General features: G+C 31.6%; 1 protein-coding gene across 2 annotated transcripts; it reads right to left on the bottom strand.

The window, feature by feature from the left end:
* Window positions 1-21,051: 21,051 nt before the first annotated feature.
* On the bottom strand, window positions 21,052-26,131 carry LOC142639295 (uncharacterized protein At4g26450). 2 transcript variants are annotated; one of them, XM_075813498.1, is made up of 4 exons: window positions 23,509-26,131; window positions 23,096-23,285; window positions 22,826-22,904; window positions 21,052-21,472 (listed from the first exon to the last, which is right to left on the bottom strand). In XM_075813498.1, the coding sequence occupies exons 1-3, from the start codon at window positions 25,431-25,433 to the stop codon at window positions 22,833-22,835; spliced, it is 2,187 nt and encodes a 728-aa protein (XP_075669613.1). In that variant the 5' UTR covers window positions 25,434-26,131; the 3' UTR covers window positions 21,052-21,472; window positions 22,826-22,832. The 2 variants fall into 2 exon arrangements, with proteins under 2 accessions (XP_075669613.1, XP_075669612.1); XM_075813497.1 differs by having other exon boundaries at window positions 22,850-22,904.
* Window positions 26,132-26,381: the final 250 nt, after the last annotated feature.

Genomic DNA, 26,381 nt, shown 5'->3' with positions numbered 1-26,381 from the left:
TGAAGTAGACTACAATACTTGTCACTCACAATTATTCAACTATCTTCTTCCTTTTTCTTTTTTCTTTTTTGGTGGGAGGGGTTAAAATATTCAACTTTATTCATGTCCCGTGCTCCCCACAACCTTATTAATGTGTGTGTATATATCTATATATAAAAGTATCAAACTGTTGTAGATTTCATTAAAAAGATCGGTCCGCATTGGTGATATCAAAGTTTTTTCATAACTAAAATGCAAGTTTATTGTATCTGTGGGGGGTAAAAGCTATTGAATAAATGTTTGGGCTTTAGGCCCGATCGGTTAGTACCAGTCTGTTTTGATCAGGGCCTCTAAGCCCACAAGTCAATCCGCACTGTAGTAGTCCGAGGAGTTGTCTGAGGAGGAGTGTCTCTTCGGACAGGTCCAGCAATGATCCTGGGACTTGCTAAATGGGTTAGAGGCAGAACTTTGGAAGAACTGATGGGTAAGAGGGTGATTCAAGCACCCTTTAGAAGCAGAGATATGTGAGAAATATCTAAGAAAAAAGCTGCTACCACCACATTAAAGGCCCTGCATCTACCTTCCTGGCCGCATTAATGGAGAAATGACCTCTAAACAGTAGGATTCAGCCTCCCTGCTATTATTTGAAGACTTCAAGAAGGTGGTGGATGGGACAAGTATCCAAGGGGAAGATTTGTATGACACGTGGATGAACCAGTGAAGAAGAAGTATATAAGGAAACGAGAAAGGAAAGAGAAGGGGGATCTGCACTTTCTGCTCAAAAAAATAGGAACTAAGAATTGTAAATGTTGGCATAGAAAGAGAATTTTTATACAAATCGTCATCAGCTTACGTCCGAGGAGGTCCCTTTGTCATATTCGTTTACCATTTGCATAGATTGTGGCACTCTAGTCTGTTAGTAAAACTTCTAACATCCCGAACCTAGATTTCAAATCCATACTCTACAAATTTTATTGTATAAGACTCATTGGGCCTGAGCCCAATACTTATTTTTGGGTCTGGGTATAATTGTGCACTTACAGTATCTAATCATTTTCAAGGTGTAAGGGCATTCATAATGGTGAAGTTAAAAATTTGAGTTTTTTGCACCTCAAAAAACTTACTTTATCTATTTTAACATACCATTTCATAGTTCACCCTACGTCAACTCTTTTTTCTTTTCTTTTTTCTTTTTTTTACAGCTAAGCCAAACATTACTCATTTTTTTAATTAATTTCTATCTCACTTCCTCTCTGCCACAAAAATCCAACAAATTCACACAATTGGCCACAAAAATCCAACACCACCGGCCACCACGCCACCGCTACTACTAGGCACAAAACGACATTAAACCAAGCAACCCACAACTAGCCACAAAATCCATCACAACTGTACCTGCAACCAGCCGCAAAACCCATCACCACCATACCCACAACCAGCCACAAAGCCCAATTAGTGAAGGACTGGAGGAAAAAAAAAAAAAAAAAGGAAAGGAAGAAGGACTGTGAACGACACAATCAACCTAGAAAGAGAAAAGGAGAAAATAATGAGAGAGAGAGAGAGAGAGAGAGGGAGTGAGAGAGAACATAGTTTTTTAATTAAAATATGGAGGAAGGAAAATAAAATATTAAGATATGTGTTTATCTTTGAGCTACTGTAGATTGCCATAAATGGCAGTTTATTATAGTTCATTTGCTAAAAAATCAGCAATATCACTTTCATTACAACTTCTTTTTTGTTATGTGAGCCGTTAAAAATGGATATTTGACAACATCATTGTGAATGTTCTAAGTACAGTAATTCTAATTCTAATTGAGCAAGTATTGTAATCCTTAGTTAGTCTCTATATAGTTTAGGATTTAGTCTACTTTTACATATACACACACAATATAATTTTAAACCTATGATATTCGCTTCATTATAAATGTTCTTTATTATTAAGCTAAGACATCAATAGATTTCTTTATGATGTAAACAAGATTCGAACCCAAATATTTTATTTGACCACAAAACACTTGACCAATTGAACTAATTGAATCCCACAAAATTTAGTCTACTATAAATACTATTCAATGTGTTCATTTTAATATATAGAAATTAATAGTAAAGATGTAGTTATCAAATGTTGTCCTCTATAAATGAGGTCTCTAAGATTGAATTTTGCTCTTTCTCTCTCTCTCTCTCTCCATATATTTTCTTATACACTTTATCATGTATGATGATTTGGTTTTCTAAAAAAAGTTATGTATGATGCTTCTAACATGATATCAAAACTATGTAAAGAAAAAACTTATTCATGGTAATTTTTTTATTACTAATAATATTATTGTCAAAGTTATGTATGATAGTTTTTTAATTTGATATCAAAACAATATATATCTCAACCATTATATTCAACTAATGTGTAGCCCCATGCATATATACCGGTACCATAAAAAAATTTACAATTATACGATTCAATTTTTTTTTTTTTTTTTGAGAAGAAGTTCAAATTATATATGATATTAGCTTACACTTTTTTTTAAACATACATTTCTAAAATATGTAATGGTTTCTCATTATATATATAATTTATAATTTAATTTTTCCTCATAAAAAAAGATTTACAATTTAATTGGTTTAAGACCCTTTAGTTTTTGCACCCAATAATTCACTTACTACAAAAATTAAATTCTTAGATGGACATGTGGCAAAAAATTAGACTTAAATTGAAATCTAATTTAGAATCTAATTGGATTTGAATTCTTCGATTTTTACACTCAATAATTCATTTGGCACTAAATTAAAAATTAAATAGGACACGTGGCGTAAAATTGATAATCCAATTAAAATCTAATTGAATTTTTTCTAAGTTTTGGCTATTAATACATATATATATATAGATTAATTAGGATAATTATCTTACAATTGAATCATATAAACATAAGTTCCCGCGTTAGTTTTTTATTTCATGATAAAAAAACATTAGAAATTTCCAAATGTTAAAAATAAAAGATGAAAGAAACGGAAAGTGATATTCTTAACAAATGGACAAACTGTCCATGAATATTGGTTTATTGAACAAAAAGTAGTACATGCGAGAGCTAGGTCAGGCACAAATAACATTGTATTAGTTGTTTTCTGGAATCATTCATGCATCAATTGCTACAATGTCCACATTCCACAAACCAAAAATCTCAATATATGGTCTAGACTCTAGTCTACCAATAACGAAATATGTATGTAATAACTAAACAAATATAAATGGAAAAGAAAACTCGTACACTCACTCGTCTCAATCTCTCATACTGTATGTACTATCTCCTCTCGAAGCAAATCTTTATTTATTTATTTGAGATACCTCTCGAAGCAAATCTAATTAACATTTTAGAACACAAATGTATGCCATGATTACTATAGATAGAATAAACTGTATTTTCCAAGGTCGAGCTATGTGCTAATAGTGGAGCCTATGTATTGGTTTAATTAACTTACTTTCTCAACATTATTTATTCATTCAAAGTTCACACTTCAAACTTCAAAACACAATAAGGTATTGGCAATGTTTACATAGATGCCCTCCCTTTTCATCACTTATTTGCACAAGCTCGCACATATTTTGTAATTATGCATATTTCCACAGATTTCTATTCCTGTACAAGGAAATTTTGAATTTTTTTTGGTACATAACTTGATTTAACTATATTTTACAGCTAGTCTTAACTCCATGGTAATACATGGAAATGATGGTTTTAGAATAATTTTATTACGATCCTACGATTACAAAAAATCAAGGATTCATATCCGATGTGATTACCCCCATCAAATGTTATGTATTTGTTAGTTACGTCTTTCAACTCTGGTATCCAATTTTATGATTGATTAGTCAAGATTCAAATTACTGATGATATGTTTGGATGGCATGATTTGAGCATTAATTAAATTTGGATTTTGGTGATTAAAATTCAAATAACTTGTTTGAGAAGTTTGAAAAAGGTCAAAGATTTGGATTTGACAAATCTACCAAAAATTTTAAACCTTTAAAATGCTTGGATTTGAAATAACCCCTAAAAACAATGGATTTAAAATCAAGGCACATTTCAAATCTATTAATTTAAAATCCAAATCCAAATTCAAGTTCCCAAATGCAATTGTAATGTTCTTGTACCCTGAGCCTCCAACTCCTCCTAGTCACAACTCACAATCTCAATTTCAATCGAAACTTTCTGTGGAACTAAATTTCAAATCTTGATACATAGCCCGCTCGTGCTTGTCCCCTTGAAACTCACTCGACTTATTACCTTAATGCAGCATTTTGAACTTCTTCTTTCACTTCTTTGACCTCAATAACTTTAGTACTTACAACTCAAGAACTATATATAAAAAGAATTTATTGCAATTATATTTAACATTTTAACACGAAATCCCCCCTCTCCCCTCCCCCCCTAAAAAAAAGCTCTACTAGTATTTAATAAGGGAATATTATTAGGTACTCCCGAAGTACCATAAATGCGTACTCCTTTCTCTCAAATGAATAGTGGACCACCATAAATTTAATTAGTGAGACCCACCATTCATGTGAGAGGAGAGAGTACGTATTTATGGTACTCTGGGAGTATACAATAATTTTCCTTTAATAAGAAGTTAGGCTCATGAATTTTCAAATTTTGGTCAAAATTTTCAAGTCAAAATTTTTTTTTTCCCATACTTGGTGATTGGTTGGTTTTCATAACCAAACTCTGGAAGATCATTGAAAAAAAAAAAAAACGAAGAGAAAATTACTCTTGTAAAATTTCTACCCTAGCTAGTTTAGGTTATAGTGTCCTACAAATTTTTAACTTGTTTGATTAACAATCTAAATTGAGAAAATTGTATTAATATCTAAATTAACCATGAAAATAAGACGTAAATGGACACATGTGACCCCACACACATGCCACCCAAGTGACCCAACATTCTCATTCCTGCATAATGACAAAACCATTCTTATTAGTTTCTTACTATGAGATGACACGATTTCTTTCTCATTTAACTCTAGATTACACGATACTAGTATATTGATACAATTTTTTCAAATTACGATGTTAATAAATAAAAAATTAATAGTTTTGGGAGACATTAAAATCAAAACGAAAGTTTATGATGAAAAACAATTGAATTTACTGGACAAAAAATGACAAAATTCAAAATTTCAGAGCAGATGGATTTTTTTTTTTTAAATCAAAATCAAAATCAAAACTATACCCCAACTTGATGTTGTGTAATGAAACCCTTCCTGGCCCCTACCCGACACGGACCCAAAGATTTTACCTAGAAATTATAAAAAAAATATATGGCAATTTTATTTTAAAGTAGTTGTAGGTATAAAATAAAATAAAATAAAAAGAAACTTGTATAATAATTGAAATATATTAAGCTAAAATGCTTGCCACTTTGGCTGATCCCCCTGGAGAGATCTAGAGAGAGAGAGAGAGAGAGAGAAGAAAAAGAAATATTAGTGTACGTTTAAAAGTAGTTCATCAACTTGATGACGTTTTAAGAATTCCAAGTATTATATATAAGTCAGTGAAGCAATGGTGTGTTTATCAAAAAACGTGAAGCAATGGTGTATAAAATCAACAAGCTAGCTAGGCAATAAGAAAAGGATGGAAAATTGAAAGCGAGTTGTAACTAATATATATTGGGTGAAAAGGGGTTAGGCTAGCTTTTAAATCCACTACGTGCTTTAAGCAAACTTGCTGAGTATTTTGAGTTAATCAAGTAGTTTAGATTTTAATTAATTAGTGTTATATATGGTAATGGTAATGGTAGCCGGCCACTTTATTTTATTAAGTTACAAGTTGGCAGGAAGCCAAATATTGGCGGCCATTCCAAAATCCAAAGTTCAAACCCCTATAACATGTTTCAAAGTTGTGATCAAAATCAAATACATACATGTGTTAACTTAATTAAAAATATATAAAAATTAATTAATATATTACACTTACAGTAGTAGAGCTATATATTCAAATGTAGCAGACCCAATTAACCTGTCCCCAGATCCTCATGATGTACCATATATTGCATTTATTTTGCATATATATGACATAAATTTAATTAGTGAGACCCGCAATTATGGGAAAAGAAAAAATACACATTTATAGTACTCCGAAAATATCCAATAATTATCCTTGTCGCATGTCCTCTAACATCAACTCTGAGAACGCGTTCATCAATTCTAAAATATAAATTAGACAATATCAATCATCACTAGGTATTATTGCTGAAAAATAAGACTCTTCACATAATAATAATCTAAAAATGGAATTAAATGGAAGTAAATAATGGAATTAAATAGAGTTAATAATTCATAAAGAAATGAATTAAATGGAAGGGAAATGAATTAATTCATAGTGTATTTTCTACTGTGTTTGAGGGTTTATAATATAACGAATGTAAACAAAAAATATATATATATAATTTTACTATTATACCATTCATCTTTTATTGACTATTTTTCCTCAAAATATGAATAAAATTTTCATTTTACCTTTATGTCATTAGGTAAATGAGTGTTTATCTCATTTTTAAAAGAAAGGCTTAGGAGGGAATAAAATAAAATGAGAATCTTGTCATAGTCATTCCACTCCTTTTTATTAAACTTCCAATGGCAGGAATGGATGGAATATTATTCAAAATTCTCTTTAATTTCAATCCTAAATAAAGTGTAAGTGAATCTCTATTATCAAAGTTTCATAAAGTTAAAAAAATATATTAGATGAAAAATCTATTTCCATGAGTTTTAGATTTTTTTTTAAAGACAATTTTATTATGTATTTTATATATTTTTATAATCTATTATAATCTTTTCTAATAATAATAAAAAGTCGTGGGTTCCAGTTAGCTCAACTGGTAAAGTTTTTGATAGTTGAATAAGAGATCGCGGACGCCATAGGTTGAAACTTTCTCCAAAAAAAAAAAGTCAACTCTTATGCATGTCAATATAAGTACTTTAATCAAATGATTTTGTCATGTTTACGTGACTGGTTATAAGTATATTAAAATCATTAACATAATTTATTTTAAGTGAAATTCTATTATCAAATTGTAAAAAAAAAAAAAAATAAATACTACTCTAATTATAACTCAATTATTAGAACGGTCAAGAAGTTTAAAAAGAGTTTCATTGTTTTAAATAATTTTATTTTTATTAATATATCATAATTTTTAGTTTTTTTAATATTTATTTACTAAAAAAAACTTAGTCTTATACAATGTGCACTTGCCATATAATTTAAAGTAATTTTTTTAGAGAGTTTCAACCTATGACGTCCGCTTCTGATAAGCGCTCTTTGTCATCAGACTAAGATACCAATCAGTTTTTGGTGTAGGTAGGGATTGAACTCCAGATCTCTTATTCAACTATCAGAGACTTTACCAGTTGAACTAATTAGAACCCACAATTTAAAGTAAATTTTGTGATTGCGTTCTAAATATTGTGATTACACCAAATAACTCAACACAATTATTACACTTAGTATGACAAACTTTCAACATGTAGTGCACCATGAATGCATTAAAAAAAATCATAATTCACTTGGAGTAAAAAAAATTCCCGAAATTTCATTATTTGTTTTATTTTAATTATCTACCGTAATATTTTGTATTTACAATAAAAAATTAGATTTTTGCATGTTGTATTTGCAGTGTATGGTTCAATATAACGGTTACGCTTTTTATGATATGTTTTCACCCTTTGGCACTTTATAAAAGAAAATTCTTAAAAACTTTTGGAGTATGAATATATGGTGTTTCCTTCTCTCACAGTCATTATAAACTTTACTATGAATGTCAAAGGAAGAGGAAAGAGTATCATTTTTTGTACTCCGAGAGTACCTAAGTTTACCTAAGTAGGGTAATACCATAAATATGTATTCCCCCTCTTACATAATTATGAGTTTCACTAATTATATTTATGGTAAAACTTACAATTCGTGTGAAAGGAAAAATTATCTATTTATAGTATTTCTGAAGTATTCAATAATTTTCTACCTAAATATTACTCCTTTATAAATACATTGAAATTACTAACATACTATTTTTTTTCTAAGTCAAACTCCATTACCAAAGTTTTAAGAAATTTATGATACCACTCCAAAGATTAAAATACCAAAAATTTCAAAAAAGATAAAAAGAGTCTCGTCATGTATACGAATAATAATATATTATGATGACGAACTAGGGACTTTACAGCTAACCTATCAGTGATAAGCTCAAAATGAAGATCTCTGAAACAATATGTATGACTCAAATGACATCACCCTAAGCACTCCAATGCGCAAGGAAAGCAAGAAGCATGCATTAATAGCAATTGTTCCAGCCTCGTTATGGTATAGAGATTGTGCATTTATAGGCTTGATGGTGGCACAAAGTTACACCTTAATTTGAGCAACTAGATGATATTCTGTGTGAAGCACATACTACTTTACAATTTTATTTAAAATTATTTTTTATGTATATTAAAATCTACATATAATACTTAATACTTATTTTTTTAGATAATATTTATGTTTACCCATAACATTGTTAATTTTGAAACTTGATTTTCTTAATTCATATTTTCTTTAAAAAAATTGTATAACACTGCAAAATCATAATATATTATAATATTTTCTATTGTAAGTATATTTTATTTTTCAAACTAATTATATGATTTTGAAATCTACAAAAAAGAATTTAAAGTATATAATACTTTTATATCCTAAAATTACATAAATTTCAACAACCTACCAAACACTTTCTCAACCACTCTATTCTCACAACCAAATATGGAGACCTTGATCACAAACAGTCAATTAATTATCTCAATGAAATTAAGGAAATTATTTGTAAGTATCAACATAAAGAAAGCGTGATTAAATAAAGAGAATTTTTCTAAAAACACATTCATTTATTAAAATTCAATTGTTTTTAAAGTTGGACTTTCGTATCCTTAAAAAAAAAACGAAAAACACTTTTAAATCACCATCGATTTTTGTTTTTATCACTATGACTCATATCACACAAAATAGCAGTAAAATAAACTTACAAAGAAACCTACAAACTATGAATTCTAACACAATTTTCTTTTAAAAAAATAGCTAACTTCATAAATAATCAATTAGAATGTTTCCTTTTCTTTTTCTTTAGTTCTAAAAAAATACATTTATAACTTTCCCAAACCAAAATCTCAAACACCCAAAGACTCCAAGCGAATCATAATCTTCACAAAATTTACAATGTTTGACTTCAACATCATAACTAAAAGCTATTGACACTGAATAAAAAACGCAAGCCCCCTTCCTTGGTCATAGTTTACTCATACAAGTTACATTAAATGATACTACAATGTTAGAGCTATGTAGGTGTCATTGAAAGATTGAAAGTAAATGATATTGTTTTTTGTCTAAGTGTATTTAAGATGGGATGGTATGAAAGTCTATGAACATGTGTATATAAAGGAGTAGAAGTAAAAAGGGTGAATGGAAATGTGAAGAGCTTTTTGTGTGTGCGTGAGAGATGAAAATTCTTAAAACATTGAACCAAATGAAACAAATAGTAGTCTTAAAACATTGCATAAATAATGTAACAAAAATAGTCTTGAAACATTGAACCAAAGGAAATAAAAAATCTTTACTTTTAAATTTGTTTTTATCTCTAATGTGGCTTAAGGGTATTTAAATTCTCTTCATAATTAAAAAAAATTTGTATAACACTGTAAGATTATAATATTTACTATTAAAAGTAGATTTTATTTTTCCAAACTGATCAAATGATTTTGAAATCTACAAATAAGAAGTTAAAGTATATAATATTTTCATATCCTAAAATTACATAAATTTCAGCAACCTACCAAAAACTTTCTCAACCACTTTTTTCTCACAACCAAATATGGAGGCCTTGATCACAAACACCCTATTAATTATCTCAATGAAATTAAGGAAATCATTTGTAAGTATCAACATAAAGAGAACGTGATTAAATAAAGAAAAATTTGCTAAAAATACATTTATTTATCAAAATTCAATTGTCTTTAGTTGGACTTTTGTATCCTTAAAAAAATGTGAAAAACACTTTTAAATCACCATCGATTTTTGTTTTTATCACTATGGCTCATACCACACAAAATAGCAATAAAATAAACTTACAAAGAAACCTACAAACTATGAATTCTAACACAAATTTTTTTTTAAAAATAGCTAACTTCATAAATGATCAATTGAAATGTTTCTTTTTCTTTTTATTTAGTTTTTAAAAAATACATTTATAACTTTCCCAAACTAAAATCTCAAACACCCAAAAACTCCAAGCAAATCATAATCTTCACAAAATCTACAATGTATAACTTCAACATCAAAATCGAAAGCTACTGGCATTGAATAAAAAACGCAGGCCCCTTCCTTGGTCATTTAGTCTACTCATGCAAGCTACATCAAATGATACTACAACGTTGGAGTTATGTAAGTGTCATTGAAAGGTTTATAGTAAATGATATCGTTTTTTGTTTAAGTGTATTTGAAATGGGATGGTATGAAAGGCTATGAACATGTGTATATAAAGGAGTAGAAGTGAAAATGGTGAATGGAAATGCAAAGAGTTTTGTGTGTGTGTGTGTGTGAGAGAGATATGAAAAGTCTTCAAACATTGAACCAAATGAAACAAATAGTTGTCTTAATACATTGAATAAATAATGTAACAAAAATAGTCTTGAAACATTGTATCAAAGGAAATAAAGAATCTCTACTTTTAAATTTATTTTTTATCTCTAATATGGCTTAAGGGTATTTCAATTTTCTTCATAATCAAAAAAAAATTGTATGACACTATAAGATTATAATATTTACTGTTAAAAGTATATTTTATTTTTCTAAACTAATTAAATGATTTTGAAATCTACAAATAAGAATTTAAAGTATATAAAGCTTTCATATCCTAAAATTACATAAATTTCAGTAACCTACCAAACAATTTCTCAACCATTCTTTTCTCACAACCAAATATGGAGTTGATCACAAACACCCAATTAATTATCTCAATGAAATTAATGAAATCATTTGTAAGTATTAACATAAAGAACACGAGATCAAACAAAGAGAAATTTGCTAAAAATACATTCGTTTATCAAAATTCAATTGTCTTTAGTTGGACTTTTGTATCCTTAAAAAAAAAGTGAAAAACACTTTTAAATCACCAACGATTTTTGTTCTTATCACTATGGCTCATACCACACAAAATAGCAATAAAATGAACTTACAAAGAAACCTACAAACTATGAATTCTAACACAATTTTTTTTTAAAAATAGCCAACTTCATTAATAATCAATTAGAATGTTTCCTTTTCTTTTTCTTTAGTTCTAAAAAAATACATTTATAACTTTCCCAAACCAAAATCTCAAACACCCAAAAACTCTAAGCGAATCATAATTTTCACAAAATTTACACTGTCTGACTTCAACATAAAACTGTAAGCTATCGACACTGAATAAATAACGCAAGCCCCCTTCTTTGTTCATAGCCTACTCATATGGGTTATAATTAAATGGTATAACAACGTTGGAGTTATATAGGTGTCATTGAAAGGTTAAAAGTAAATGACATCGTTTTTTTGTCTAAGAGTATTTGAGATGGGATGGTATGAAAGGCTATGGACATGTGTATGTAAAGGAGTAGAGTGAAAATGGTGAATGGAAATGCAAAAAGTTTTTTTGTGTGTAAGAGATTAAAAGTCTTGAAACATTGAACCAAATTAAACAAATAGTAGTCTTAAAATATTGAATAAATAACGTGACAAAAATAGTCTTAAAACATTGAACCAAAGGAAATAAAGAGTTTCTACTTTTAAATTTGTTTTTAACTCTAATGTGGCTTAAGGTTATTTCAATTCTCTTCATATAGTGTGCCACATGGCAGAACATCATTCTCTCTCACATGAGGTCTTTGCTTATATATATATATTGATTGATTGATGATTGATTACCTTGATTGTGGTTTGAATAAACATTGAATTTTATACTATAAGGAGAGAAATTATAAGGTCTACCGGGAGGACTGTTGATGTGGTCCTCAAATTATCAGGCGATATCATATTTGTATAAATAAGAGCATTTTATTAGTTGGAAGGTTAAGGAGGACCATGTCAGTAGTCTTCCCGATGAACCTAATAATTTCTTCTGCAAGAAAAATTAGGGTAATTGCCTTGATTATGGAGAGAATAATGGGTTTTGGCCATTCTTTTCCTGTGGATATAACTTAAGCATCCTATATATCTTGTTTCCTTTCTGAGTATCATGCTCATCCAAATAGCTTGTTTGGTCACTAGGTTATCTCATCGGTTCAACAGTGCTTCCTTGTTTTGTGATGATGAGGTCATTCATACAATTAAGCCCAATTATTTGAATCCTTTTAGTTGACAATATAGTTAGATGATATGTTTTTCATCATACTATATTTTTTAATAAAAATTTGCTCGTATAGTATGTGATTTGTGGAAATGTAAGTGAAGTAAATTTGTTGATTGGAGATATGAATATTTATTAATTGGTGTAAGTGTAAATATTAGTTATTAATTGAAAGAGAAAACATTCATTCTGTAAAATTTGATTTGATTTTAAAAGAAAAAAGAAAAGAAAAGTAGAAAAAAGGAATAAAAAATAGCATCCAAAGCAGGGTAAAAGAAAGAAAAGAAAAGAAGAAAAATAGAGTATATATGTAATAGAAATAATTGAAAGTTAAGTTGTAATTAGGGCATCTTAATCTTAATTAAATACTGGAGGTCGTCAAACACAAACAAACAAACTCAAACGTGAATCATGAGGATTGACTGAGGAGCACAAAACCAATTTGGGGAAGAGAAGTGAGAAGAGTGAAGAGAAGGGTAATAAATAGTAAAGCAGTAAGTTAAACCATGAAAGCGATATGACAGTTAGATGTTGGAATGGGTGGGTCCTGACACACTCATAGTCGTAGGCCTATATGCTATGCTTAAAAATTTAATAAAACCATTATACTTATTACTACTATTTATATAATTCCAGAATATTTCTCAAAAAAAAAAAATTCTAGAATATATAGAAAATAATATATTGGACTCATTCTCTCTCTCTCTCTCTCTCTAAATAATAATTAATAATGTTGTAACGTAAGGAGGAGGAGGGGCCACGTGTACGGAGTTTAATGTAGTCTCACCTTTACCTTGGGCTTTGGCCTTTTCCTTTTTTCCTTTCTATTTTCTAATTCCTGCTCCTCCTTCTTATAAACTCACCACCACGTTTCGCAATCTTCGCAAAAAAAAAAAAAAAAAAAAAAAACTTATATTTTATATTTTATATTTATGCTACTTTTCTGCTATTTGCTATTGGATTTGATCTTTTTTAGGCCCAAACAACACCAGACCAGACCAGACCCGTGCACTCTTTTCATTCATCATCGATGAATAACGCTCTGTTTGTTTCAGTAATAACATTTTCTAAAAAACGAGTCACTTTCCAAGAAGTATTTTCTATAAAACTATCTCATTTTCTAATATTTGATAGCAACTTTAAATGAGTTGAAAAATAACCTCCTAACTTTCCTTATTTAGTTTACTGTGAGATATAGTTGTTTTCCAAAAAAATTTACGCTCTGTTTGTTTTGCTGGAAAACTTTCTGTAAAGATAGTTTTCCACATTTTTCAGTGTTTGGTAGCACAAAAAAAAACTGGTCAATGGAAAACTATCTTTAGTCAATGAAAAATCCTAATAAAAATAAGGCTTGTTTTTTATAGCTTGTTTTCCAAAAAAAATTTTTGGAAAACAATCTCTATCTCACATTACGCTCTTTCACTCTCACTCTCACTCATTCTCTTTTCCCTTTTCTTTTTCTTTCCTCATACCCTCACTATCATTCACTCTGGTCTCTCCTCTTCTATAGATCTCTCTCACTCTCTCTCCATATTTCTCTTCCCCTTTATAACACAGTTCTTTGAGTATATTTTTTTTCCCCTCATTGCTCAGTAATTATTTCATTCCTCTCTACCAACTTACAAAAGAGAACATATTTGCAGCGGTAATTATTCATTCCTCTCTACTAAAATCTCAATTTTTTACTTTGAATTTCAAACTTGATTTTATTTTTTTCTCTAAGAAACTTTTGGTTTGATGGATTCCATGTATAAGTTTTTTTTTTGCACATAAAAGTGCTAAAAATATATATATATATATATATATATATATATATATATATATATAAAATAAAAAAGAAGAAAAAATGAATGAATGAAGTAAAAGACGAAAATTTTAAACATAGTGCCTATATGGCTCTAAATTACTTTTACATAGCATAATCTTTTTTGTTGATAGATACATTATGCAGATATTATGTAGTGATGATATATTATGTAGATACATTATATAAATACATAATTTTGAGTAATATTAAAGACTTCTGGTTGACCATAGTAGACAATTAGTGTACTAGCAAAAAGAGTAGACAATGAAAATTTATTGTTATTTTGTACTTATTAAAGATGTATTCTCCTGTCAATTTTATGTATATAGACAAATGGTTAATATATATATATATATATATATATATATATATATATATATATATATATATAAATGTGTGTGTGTGTGTGTGTGTGGACGTTCTTGTCCATATATATAAGTAAAATGAGTGGTAAAGATCATGAAAATTTGATAACTAATTTTTATTGTATCTATTGTCAAAATTTTAGTATGAAAACCAAATTCATCCTTGGTTTTTTTTTTAATATTGATTTCATTAGTTAGTTTACATAATACGCATGTTTTAAATTACACAAGAAATATAAAAAATAAAAATAAAAATTTGCATACCAAACACCAGAAAACATTCTCAAGCTCATTTTCAAGGTCGTTACCAAACACTGGAAAATGATATAGTTTTCTAGAAAATACTCTTTGGAAAATGAACCATTTTTCAGAAAATGTTGATGTTAAAACAAACAGAGCGTTAATGGAAAATAATCTCTAAAAATAAGCTATACTTTTTATGTTGACCAAATATAGTTTTCCTTTGACTCATCTTTTTTTATGCTACCAAACACTAGAAAACATGGAAAACTATCTTTACACAAAGTTTTCCATCGAAACAAACGGAGTTTAAATGATCAAATCAATCTCTCTCTTTTTTCTTCGCCTGCTGTAATCGTCCTATATTACATGTTTATAGATTTACTAATTACCAGAATCCATTATCACACTATGCAAATCCATTTTATTCACTTGTTCCATCAATCATGACAATATATACTTTTTACTACTAGCATCAACAACTCTGTCCCGTCCCAAATAGAGCCAGCACTGAGCTACATACAATCACATTATTATTGGTTTATTACCTAAACTCACTAACAGATAAGTCCTCCACCAAACCCCATGTCTAGTTACTGCACAGCAACTATTTCATTTTTAATCATATCAACATCTACATCTTTCTAGGCAACTTTGGTCAATAGTCACTTTGTTTTGACAAAGATTTATAACATCTTCTGCTGCACATGTATAGGGCCCAAGTAATGTGTTTCATACTGAGATTTGAAATGCAAATGAGGTGTTTATTACAAGTACAGGGAAGGCAGTTGAATATAAATGGATAGAAGAATAGATGATGACGATGATGATGATGGTGCAGGTCATTATCGAGGATGTTTTGCTTAACGTGATGGTGCAGTTTATTTCCTGTACGTAACGTCAAACCACACCTAGCAATATCAATAGCATTTGGGGCACCAGACAATGACATGTAACTATACTGTGTCGCTTCCTTCCTTCACTGCCTCTTTATCTCCTATACCACATAACCATCTCTCTCTCTCAAATGAGATTTAAAACAAAAAAAAAACACTTTTCTATAAGTAATTATAAAGTAAAATCATACTGGAAAGAGTCATCGACCTTAAATGGCCAACTTCCCACTAAATAAAAATGATAATGCATACGTGAAACAACTTTGCAAGCTTATAAATCTCAAACGAGAAATGATAAGTGTCATTTTAATTATATCTTGTTTGAAGATTATAAAGGTCCCATATATTTCCCAAGTACTATTATTCATGAGTCGTTGTTGATCCGCACATGGATCATGGATGGACTGACTTATTAAAATTTTATAAATATCACTCAACTTCACCTCAACCTCAAACTTCAGCCCAAGCCCTGCAGCTGCTTTGGCTATTAAAGCTAACTTCGAGTTTCACGTGAGCCCAACAATTATTAACCTGGGCTTTTACTCATGATGAGCCTGCAACCCACTACTTGCATTGCATTTGCATAAGGAACGGTTTTCTGATGCCCAGATCGGGCATTATTTTTTAAAAGGGTAAAATTTAAGTAGTTCATCTTTACATGCTCCAACTGAATTCATTTACGTTGTTGTTGCATTGACCAATAATATATTGAATTTTAATATCCTTAAAAAAAGAAAAGTCAATTTTTATTATATTATTAAGGGAAATGCTAATGAATACCCTTAAGACAATGGTTAATAATTCATTTAAAGAAATTTTTTATTAGAAAAGAAAATAAAATTAATATTTTGACAGCTATTTTTATTTCTCATAAAAGTAGTATTAAAATTTTCTTAAAATAGATTGTTAACTATTGTCTTAAATAATATTTTGACAGCTATTTTTATTTCTCATAAAAGTAGTATTAAAATTTTCTTAAAATAGATTGTTAACTATTGTCTTAAAGGCATGAATGACCCATTATGTGTTGACTTCACACACACAAGTAAAACTATATATAAATTTGCATCTATATATAACCCTATTCCCTACAGAAGGTGTTGGCAGTGCCACTGGCAAAGGTACTATACTGTCAGCCTCTCAATTCCTTCTAAGTTCTATCTACATACGTCCAAATACTAGTAACATTAACTATTTTCTCAGTCATTCAAGATTATCGCAGTGCAAATTCCCTCGAGTTCTGGAAATAAATATAACGGACAAAGTGAAGCAGAAGCAGAAGCAGGTTGTCAGAAGTCAGAATTCCTAATGATTTAAAATAAAACCCTACTACTACATACAAATCATAAACGGAGTTCCCTTCTCTCCCTGTGCACTATAATGCCATGTGGGAAAATTGGGGGTTGATAGATAAAAGGGATCTTTCCAACACAAGCTCATACTATAACCTAAAACCACATTTATATATATTCCCATATTCTCAAACTGTCTGTGTTGGACAAACACAGCGGAGACACTCATGCATACGTGTCTCTTCAATGAGTTAGGAAGAAACATTTTCTTTGATTATAAATATGTTTTTAAAGATTTTGGTTTTTATTTTTTTTAATCAAAAGATTAAAAAAAATACAAGATTTTGCTAATTATTATGTGTTTTAAAAACTTCAAAATAAATATAATATAAGGCTACAAAATAAATAATATCCCCAAAAATATATAAAAATTAATTATTATATCCCCCTGCATTGTGTCATAAATTTTTAAGAATTTGTCATCTCCTGGGTCATCATCTTCATGTCCATGCTTCTTAAACTAAAACCTTTAGGCCAAAAAATGAAATTATTAATTAAGATAAACCAGTCACAAAGTTTTATATAAAGGAGAGAGAGAGAGAGAGAGAGAGAGAGAGAGGTAAAGTTGGAAAATATCCATTCCCATGTAATATTTACTTAATTTTGTGCATGATCAAAGTATGCTAGAAATTAACAAATTTTCTCAAAATCCAAATTTTATCTCCCTAATATCATAAACACCTGAAACATATCTAAAAATTTTATAAATTAAGGAAAAAAAAATGAAACAAATACTTTAAACAAAACCATGATTCAAAAAACAAAACCTTAGTAAAGTGTAAATTTTCTCTGCTTCATATCTAAAATACTGAAAACGTATCTCAAAATTTATCAAATTCCAAATTTGCTCTCCCTAATATCAAACACAAAAAGACATATCTAAATATTTTATAAATAAAAGTGGGGGAAAAAATGAAACAAATACTTTCATGACCCAAAACCCAATGAAACCACAATTCCAAAGAAAAAAAAAAAGGAAAAAAATAACATCAAAATCCAAACTTTATCTCCCTATTATATCAAAAACACAAAACATGTATCTAAAAATTTTATAAATTGAAGAGAAAAATAAAATGAAACAAAGACTTTCAGGACTCAAAACTCAACAAAATCATGATTCAAAAACAAAACAAAAAAAACCCAAATTCTTAACTTTTTCTCTCTAATATCTAAAACACAAAAAAAAAAAAAAAAAAAAAAAAAAACTAAAAAATGTATCTAAAAAGGTATTGGAACATGGCCCTGCTTAATGCTTGAACCATAAAACAAACATAACATTTACAAAGTTACTAATGATTCAAGTATACCATTATGTACTCAGCAACCCAAGAAAGAAGAAAAAATAGGTTATGCCAGTATGCAAGAGCAACTACAAAGATACTTATGTATTAGTAAGTGCAAGTTTAATTGCAAAATAATAATAATAATAAATCTTGTCAAATTGTTATCTAGAAAATCGCAGCAAAATACCTCATGAATTAATAATTAATGCTAACAAAAGCTACAGGTTGAGAATAAGTATTAGATCTCAAAACAATCCACCACCACCATAATATATAGATAGTCTCTATAGGCTAGGAAAAAAGAGAATTTTAGAAAGTAGAGTCCATTATGACAGATATTCTGAGCACCACCTTAATCTCTCATGTAAATTATACAAAAAACCAAATATGAAATGATAATATTAGTAAAAAATAAACATAAAATAATTTCAAATGATGCTTTGGTAACATTATATTGTTAAATTAGCAACTTTCAACAATAACAACACACACACACACACCAAAAAAAAAAAACCCAATTAAAAAAAAGGAAAACATTAGTGAACAAAAAAAAAGGAAAATTACACTTTACCACCCTAAACTATACCCTAGATTACACTTTGCACCCTAAACTTTTTGGATGCACGTTTTGCACCCTAAACTATAACATCTGTTACACTTTGCACCTTGGACTTAAATTTTCTGTTATATTGGACGGAAAGCTCAATTTCATGAGTTTGCATGTGACTCTTGCTTAAGTGAAACATGGTCCAAAGACCCAAATGCTCCTCTTCCAACCCAACAACAAGCCACTTTCTCTCTCTAAACTATTCCACTGTTTTTGGCCACACACCGTCACAGCCACCAATTTATGGGCATGAGATCTGCAATCAGAACTCACACATTGTTGGCCGTCTCACAACCAAAAACCAGATCAAAAACACAAATTCATAGGGATACAAAATCATAAACACAAATTCAGACCAACCCATACAAGATCCACAAACACAAATCTCATTCAATCTATCACCAAGATCTGCCGGGACACAGAGAGAGAGAGAGAGAGAGAGAGAGAGAGAGAGAGGAGCTAAATCATACACAACCAAAATCCAAACCGAATCTGAATCAGAACCCAAAAAAACCCAAATCAGAGAGAGAGAGAGGAGCTAATCATACACAACCAAAACCCAACCCGGATTTGAATTGGGACCTAAACAAACCTAAATCGGATATGAATTGCAACCAAAACAGAACCTAAATCGGAGCTAGCCACCATCACTCACTAACATCTGCAACCCAGCCACCGTACCACCCTCAAAGTCCACTGATCTGTGCATGCAAGAGACCCAAAACACCAAGTCACGTGTGAGAGAGAGGGACTGCCTGAGACCGTGATCTGTGTAAAAGACGTGAGGAGGTTCTTTTGAGTTTTGACTTGGAAGAGGGCATTTAGGTCTTTTGACTTGCTGTTACTTAAGCAATAGTCATGTGCTAGTCAAGCTATTGAGCTTTCCATCCAATATAACAGAAAATTTAAGTACGGGGTGTAAAGGGTAACAAATGTCATAATTTTGGGTGCAAAGTGTAATCTAGGGTATAGTTTAGGGTGGTAAAATGTAATCCCCCCCCCCTTCCCTCCGTCCCTCCCCAAAAAAAAGGTTATAGGAGCAATACAAAATCCTTCAAAACAGAAACAAAATCGAAGAAATAGAGCGAGTGTTGAACTTTTTTTTTGGGTTGCTGGCAATACGTGGAATGAATAGGAGAAAGAGATGCAAAAAGGGTAGTATTAAGAAATTTATATGGAAATTAAAATGGAAGAGGAAAAATTGCAGGAAGAATAAAGTTAGCGATAAATAACCGCCGCAGGGGGGGGGGGGGAAGAAGAATAAAAAATGAGGAAAGGAAAGGTTAGAGTTATGAAGGAGAAAACTAAATCAGGCATCAAAAGGGATAGACTTTTGAGAAGCCATATATTGCCACACAAAAGAAGAAGGGGAAAATTGCTAGGAAAAAGTATTGATGATGTGGTGCAATGGGAGTTTTGTAAAATTAAATGCAACACTTCTACTATTATATATAGTATAGATGTGTGCCCATCTTAAACACCATAAAAGGGTCGTATCTCTCCAAAGATATCTTAGAATCTATCTAGGTATGTCAAGAGCTTGCAACTTAACTGGCACTTCCTAATGTTTTCAATGGAGATATCTAGGGTTCAAAGCTCCCTCCCTTTGTATCTATTTGGAAAAAATAAAATATAAAATTCTATCTAGACAAGTACTAAACGAAGAAACACATCACCAAATGATTCTATAACTCCCAGGTGTTTAAAATGGAAATGAAATCACTTAAGACATTAGCATATTGGAAACTCTAATGGAAATTAAATTGCAATCAAAGCTTTTGAAACCCTCAAGCAATTGTTCTCAGAAAAAATTTCACCTCATAAAACTTATCAAAAAAAAAATTTCTCCCCATAGTAATTCAAAACATAATGACCAAATGTCATTCATTTTAAGGCCAATTTAATAATCACAGCCTATCATGGAATAAACAAGGAGTTGATATGATACATGTTCCATTACAACTCAATATAAGGAGTAAGATGTGTCAAAGCCCTACAGGATCCAAAAAATTTGCATAAAAATCAGCAAATTTAGTGTGAAAGGACTAATTATGTGACTTTTGAAGGGTCACAATCCCACAACTTAGAAAACGAAAAAGTTCTCTAATCATTGAAGCAATGTCCAATTGTCGACTATACTAAGAGTAAAAGTAGATTATAATCTAATGTGTTGTCTTAACATTACATCTATGATAATCTAATCTGTTCATGTTATATCTGAATGCAGGGTAAGTGAGGCAGACAAGTAAAAGATGTAGCTTTAACAACTTTTCTAAGAAACAAGATTTAACTTTTCTGATACACAATGAAGTACAGCCAAATTGAACACAAGCATTTGGCATCTGTAAAATCCCTACTAGAAGACGACATCTAATGGCAACACTTAAATGAAGAAGAAGCAAACAGTTGCATTTTGATAGAGCTAATGATCCCAGCAATCAATACTAAGCGTACCAAGTCGTATTTCCTGAGGAGATCTGAGTCAGCTGGATCAGAAGGGCTTCTCATACCCCTGTTGTGGTGGCTGCTCCCAGGCTGGCAAAAAGCCTACAGTTTGACCAAAAAGGGTTCAGAAGAAAGCAGAAAACTTTGTTCACCAAAAAAAAAGCATATTTACTGTTCATGTCTCAACAGCAAGTTACATGAATATAATGAGAGTAAAATACAATTTAAATGGCTTACAATACCTACAATAAGAGTACAAGACTCCACAACCTGACAGTATATGATAAATGCAAATAAACTCACAGCAAGTCATATATCAGTACAGCTTTCCAAGTTACAAATATCCAAATTATTCAAAGTCTGTGCTACATCTGAAAATTGGAATCCACAAGGTGAAAGTAGTGTTCCCAACCTCTCTAACACCCCCAGCCATGCATTTTACCAGCTAAATTTTAAATAAGATAACTCAATGATTTAGCACTTTCATGGTACATTTAATTTAACATCCCTCTCCCTATGAAAAAATTCTGGTAGCTACCAAAGACTAAAAATCCTTTCTATTAAGGCAGTTACTTACAAATTTTTACAGCCAATCAATTAGTTGACACTAGTACCCTTCAACTTGGAACTTTAAGTTTTACGTGATGATTTTATGGTTTTTTCCAATCAATCTCTTTTGTAACATTTTCTTGGAACTCAAATTAAATCATAGGTGCAATTGCAAATGCTTCATCCCATCCCACAAGAGAATTTTAGTGGAGATGAAGAACCAGAGGCAAGATTTTACACTATATAAAGATGTTTCCCAGCTAAATAAACCAAAATGTTTCCTCTTCCAAATTTACTTTTTCAATGTCTTTCCTAGGATCCAGTAAAACTGAAGATAAGATATTTGGGACAAACATATCTTTTTTGTTTTTTTTTTAAGTTGATAAATTACGCATACGCTTAGTGTATCTTGAACCGAAGACCTCACACTCCATCCCAGAAATATGGAAGGAGGAAATTCCATAATGAGGCCAAGTTTTCTTACAAGCTATCAAATGCCTTATAGACAATGGAGGAGAATTTATGTTATGTGCAAAGTCTCAGGTTTTCTATTTAACATGCTTTTGGTAAATACATGGTTAACACAACCCTGAAAACCATATATACCTTCTACTTATTGCATGCAGCATATCAGAGATTGTGTGTGGCATGAAAGAAAAGGAACACATTTCCATGAAACCTATTGCATCCATTTGGATCTCAGAAAATACAACAGATTGGAAAGAAAAATGATCAAAATGCCAGAGAAGGAAGCAAACTTTCAAACATTTTCCTTTCCCTTTTGTCATTCCAAAATTCAACTAGGGCCATAGCTGTCAAAAGTTAGGTACCACCTTTTGGCAGAATTTTGTTTTCTGCCAAAAAAGCACATCAACCATAGAAACTCTAGATTTATAAGAAACAAACCATGAAATTAAATATCTGGCATACTTAATGGTATTTCTCCCAGGGACATATATATGGAATCATCATCGGCAAGAGACCCCTGAAACAATCAATAAAAGAATGTAAGTTGTTAATCAATATTATTAAGGCAGATGCATAACTATACATTAAAATCAAACCACATAACCTAAACCCATCAAATGGGGACAGGTAAACCATAAAGCTACCTGGTTTGTATACTACAAATAAATTTTAAATGTATAACCAATTATCATCAGTTAGTGGTAGTACCTCTCCATTAGGAAGGCCCATCCCATTGTGCATTGAACTAATGTCACCTGGTACTGAAGAACAATTTGGAAAATCACCTCCAAGCAACTCGGAGATCATAAGCCCATAACCATCCTGAACATCAGGAATATCATTGGTATTCTGTGCATTATTAGAAAAGCCCTCAAGGCCCGTATATGCAGTTTCAGTCCTGTACATTTCAAAAACCTTAAATCAATAAGAGCAATGTATAGAAGCAAATAAAGAATCTACAAAAACAATCAGCTCTGATGTGCCTGCTAAAAAGAGCTTAAGAGCAGTAGGGAGGAAAGGCAAACTAGAAATGATGCAAGGGGCAAGTCTGTGCAATCACTTTTGATTATAAGTTGATGACTTCTATAATATCATCATGAAAAGAGCATACTGAAACTTACTTTCTCTCTGTGTTATGGAAGGTCTTATCGTCAGTGGTAGAATCATTTTCTAAATCAATGACTTCAATCTCTTTGCCATCAGTGACATGTCTACTATATCCACCAGACACCTTGGAATTACTCATTGATAAGTCAACATCAACCGGTGCCACTTCTTTTCTGTTTCTGGAAATAGGGTCGTAGATATGCATAGGATCATTATCATGATTCTCGTTTGTGTCAGGATTTCCCATGAGATTTAGATCACAGATTTTGTATGAACTAGGAAAAAGCTGCTTCTCTTGTGCATAGTCAATACACTGTTCAGCCCCAGCATTCGGGAACTGAGAATCATTCTTCAAGTTCTCATGATCAATAATCACAATCATGCTCTCGCTAGGTGTAGCCTCATCTTCCGGCAAGCTCTCTTTCTTCACACTTGAATTAGAAAGGTGAAAATACTCATCACCCTTTGTTACAAGAGAGGGAATCCAATCTCTTGGTTTTTTCGTTTCCTCCCTCGTATCACTATCTTCTAAAGCACGTTTTTCACCTCTTTCCTTAGCAATTGAACTAGAACTTGCAAAACCAGCCAGTCCCTGACTCAATTCTTGCCCACTGTCATGCATAGAAGCTCCATCTGGGAAAGATTGAGTTGCAAATTTACCCTGCTCAATATTATCTGCAGAATCTAATTCGGCCAAATTTTCAGCAGACTGGAGGAACTGAGCTTTAGAAACTTCAGAGTCAAGACTCTTAGAATCATGAATTTTATTTGAAGATGCATCACCTAAGGAGGCATCTTCAACTAAGGTTTCAGATCCCGTTGGAGGCTGCATATCAAAAGCAATAGACAACTCAGTCTTGGGAACTGTATCAACCCTTGGGATCCTATGTGTCAATGCAGAGCGAGTTCTTGTGGGCACCTTGGCAAATTTGCAAAGTGTTAGTAAATCAGTACTGCTGTTCTTGTCTGAGGGATTGCCCTCCACAACATTATCCTGGATGGTTAAATCTTGTTTGGCACTCTGTTTGTCAGCTTCATCAATACTATTGCCATCATTTTCCTCCCCAATTCCCGCACTAACATTCTTGGAATCATCAGAACTCCTGGAGAATTCCCCATTATTCTCATGCTGGAGATCTTTCCCGGCACCAGAAGAACTTGCTTTTGAGCTTGTATCATCTTGGAACTGGTATTTGTCAAACTCATATTCTGAATCACCGGCATCCTCATTTTTGGGTGCTAAGTCACTTGGAGTTGACATCTGCACTCCATTAGTAACATCTCTACCAACTTGTTGCTCCTCTTGGTAGTGTCCAGAAGCAGTGTCATCATCACCATCAACATCAGCAGACGACTTTGTTCTACTATCAGCCCAAGAGCCACTTCTCCTATACTCTCGGCTATAATCCGAGCCATAACCCCGAAAAGATGTTGCTCTTCTCCTGCCTTTGGGAGTAAAATCATCCCCAAATTTTCTCCTACCCATCCCAACATCAGAAGCAGCACTCCCTAAACGAGAAAGGGCGGATGCTCGGCCCTCCGGTTGAAGGTGAAAACCATCTCCCTCTTGAAACTCCCCCATCGGCTTCTTCAAAGTACCATTCTGCCACTTAACAGAAAGAGCGCTTGGAGGCAGCAATCCTTGAGTAACTAAATACTCAGCTGCAAGCCGCCCTGCTTCCATGAAAATGTCACCTCTGCGAGGTGGCAGTGGTGGCGGCGGCGGTGGTGGCGGCGGCTGGGCCTGCGTATGAGGTGATGGAAATGATTTTGGGTGGCCTTGGCCACGGCCAAAACCTCGATTGAAGTTCCGGAATTCAGAGCCATAAAACCCATGACCCCTAACTGAACCTTCAGGGGAAATCCTAGATGAAGCCATACCCATTCCCATGGAATTAGACCTATACCCATTTCCAGGACTTCGATGCCGGGCATGCATTTTCTTTGATTCTATCTTATTTTCCTCAGAAACTGTATTCTCTACAAAATTAATTGAACCCCAGAAAGCCAAACCAAGAGAAAAACTGCCTTTCTCTAATAAATCAGTTCGCTATGGCATTAACTGGGTTCAGACACAAAAAGAAATTGTATTGCAGTACATACGATTTTCATTTTTCATCCCCAACAATACAAAGTTGAAAAATCCTCTTAATTGAGCTCAAAAAAAAAAAAACTGGCTTCCTCTGGAAAAACAAAGATCCCCAACTTTGCAGAAATAAAAATTGGCAGAGAATGAGGAAACCCCACCTCAAAAAAGTAGAAGAATGAACGTTGAGCTCAACGACTGTTACCTTCCACGTACCCCTCCCTTAAAAACAAGAACTTTGAACCAGCAGTTACCTATTTATTCAATTTTAGATTTAATAGGATAGGAAGCTCCACAATCCAAATCCAAATCCAATTAATCAATCAACATAAGAATACGTGAAGGAAAATTTGAGATCTTTAAGGTTAAAATCGAACCTTTGTTATTTTGGGTTTCATTTTTGGGTGGGAAAGAGGGAAACTTTGTTTGTGTTGTCTGATGACGATGATGCCGTGTTTGATGTCAGTCTGTCTCTTGAGATTGAGATTGAGATTCAAAAATCCGTCAAGGTTTTGAGATCCAATACAAAATAGTAATACAGGCACAGGAACAGGAACAGGCACAGGCACGAGATTGGCTAGCTAATAGCAATAGCCACAAACAACGCCCCTTTACCTAATTCACCTTTTCCACTGGTTTTGGTCAATTTTTGGCATTCACATTCACACACTTTCTTTCTTTCTTTCTTTTTTTTCTTTCTTTTTCAAAGTTTTTTTTTTTCTGATATATATAAAAATAAATAAAGGAAAAAGATAGAAATGGATAAAAATAATGATTTTTTTATAGAAAGATTAAAAAAAA

The sequence above is a fragment of the Castanea sativa genome, chromosome 6, assembly GCF_040712315.1.
Source record: "Castanea sativa cultivar Marrone di Chiusa Pesio chromosome 6, ASM4071231v1".
NCBI lineage: Eukaryota > Viridiplantae > Streptophyta > Magnoliopsida > Fagales > Fagaceae > Castanea > Castanea sativa.
This window is presented reverse-complemented; position numbering and strand designations above follow the sequence as displayed.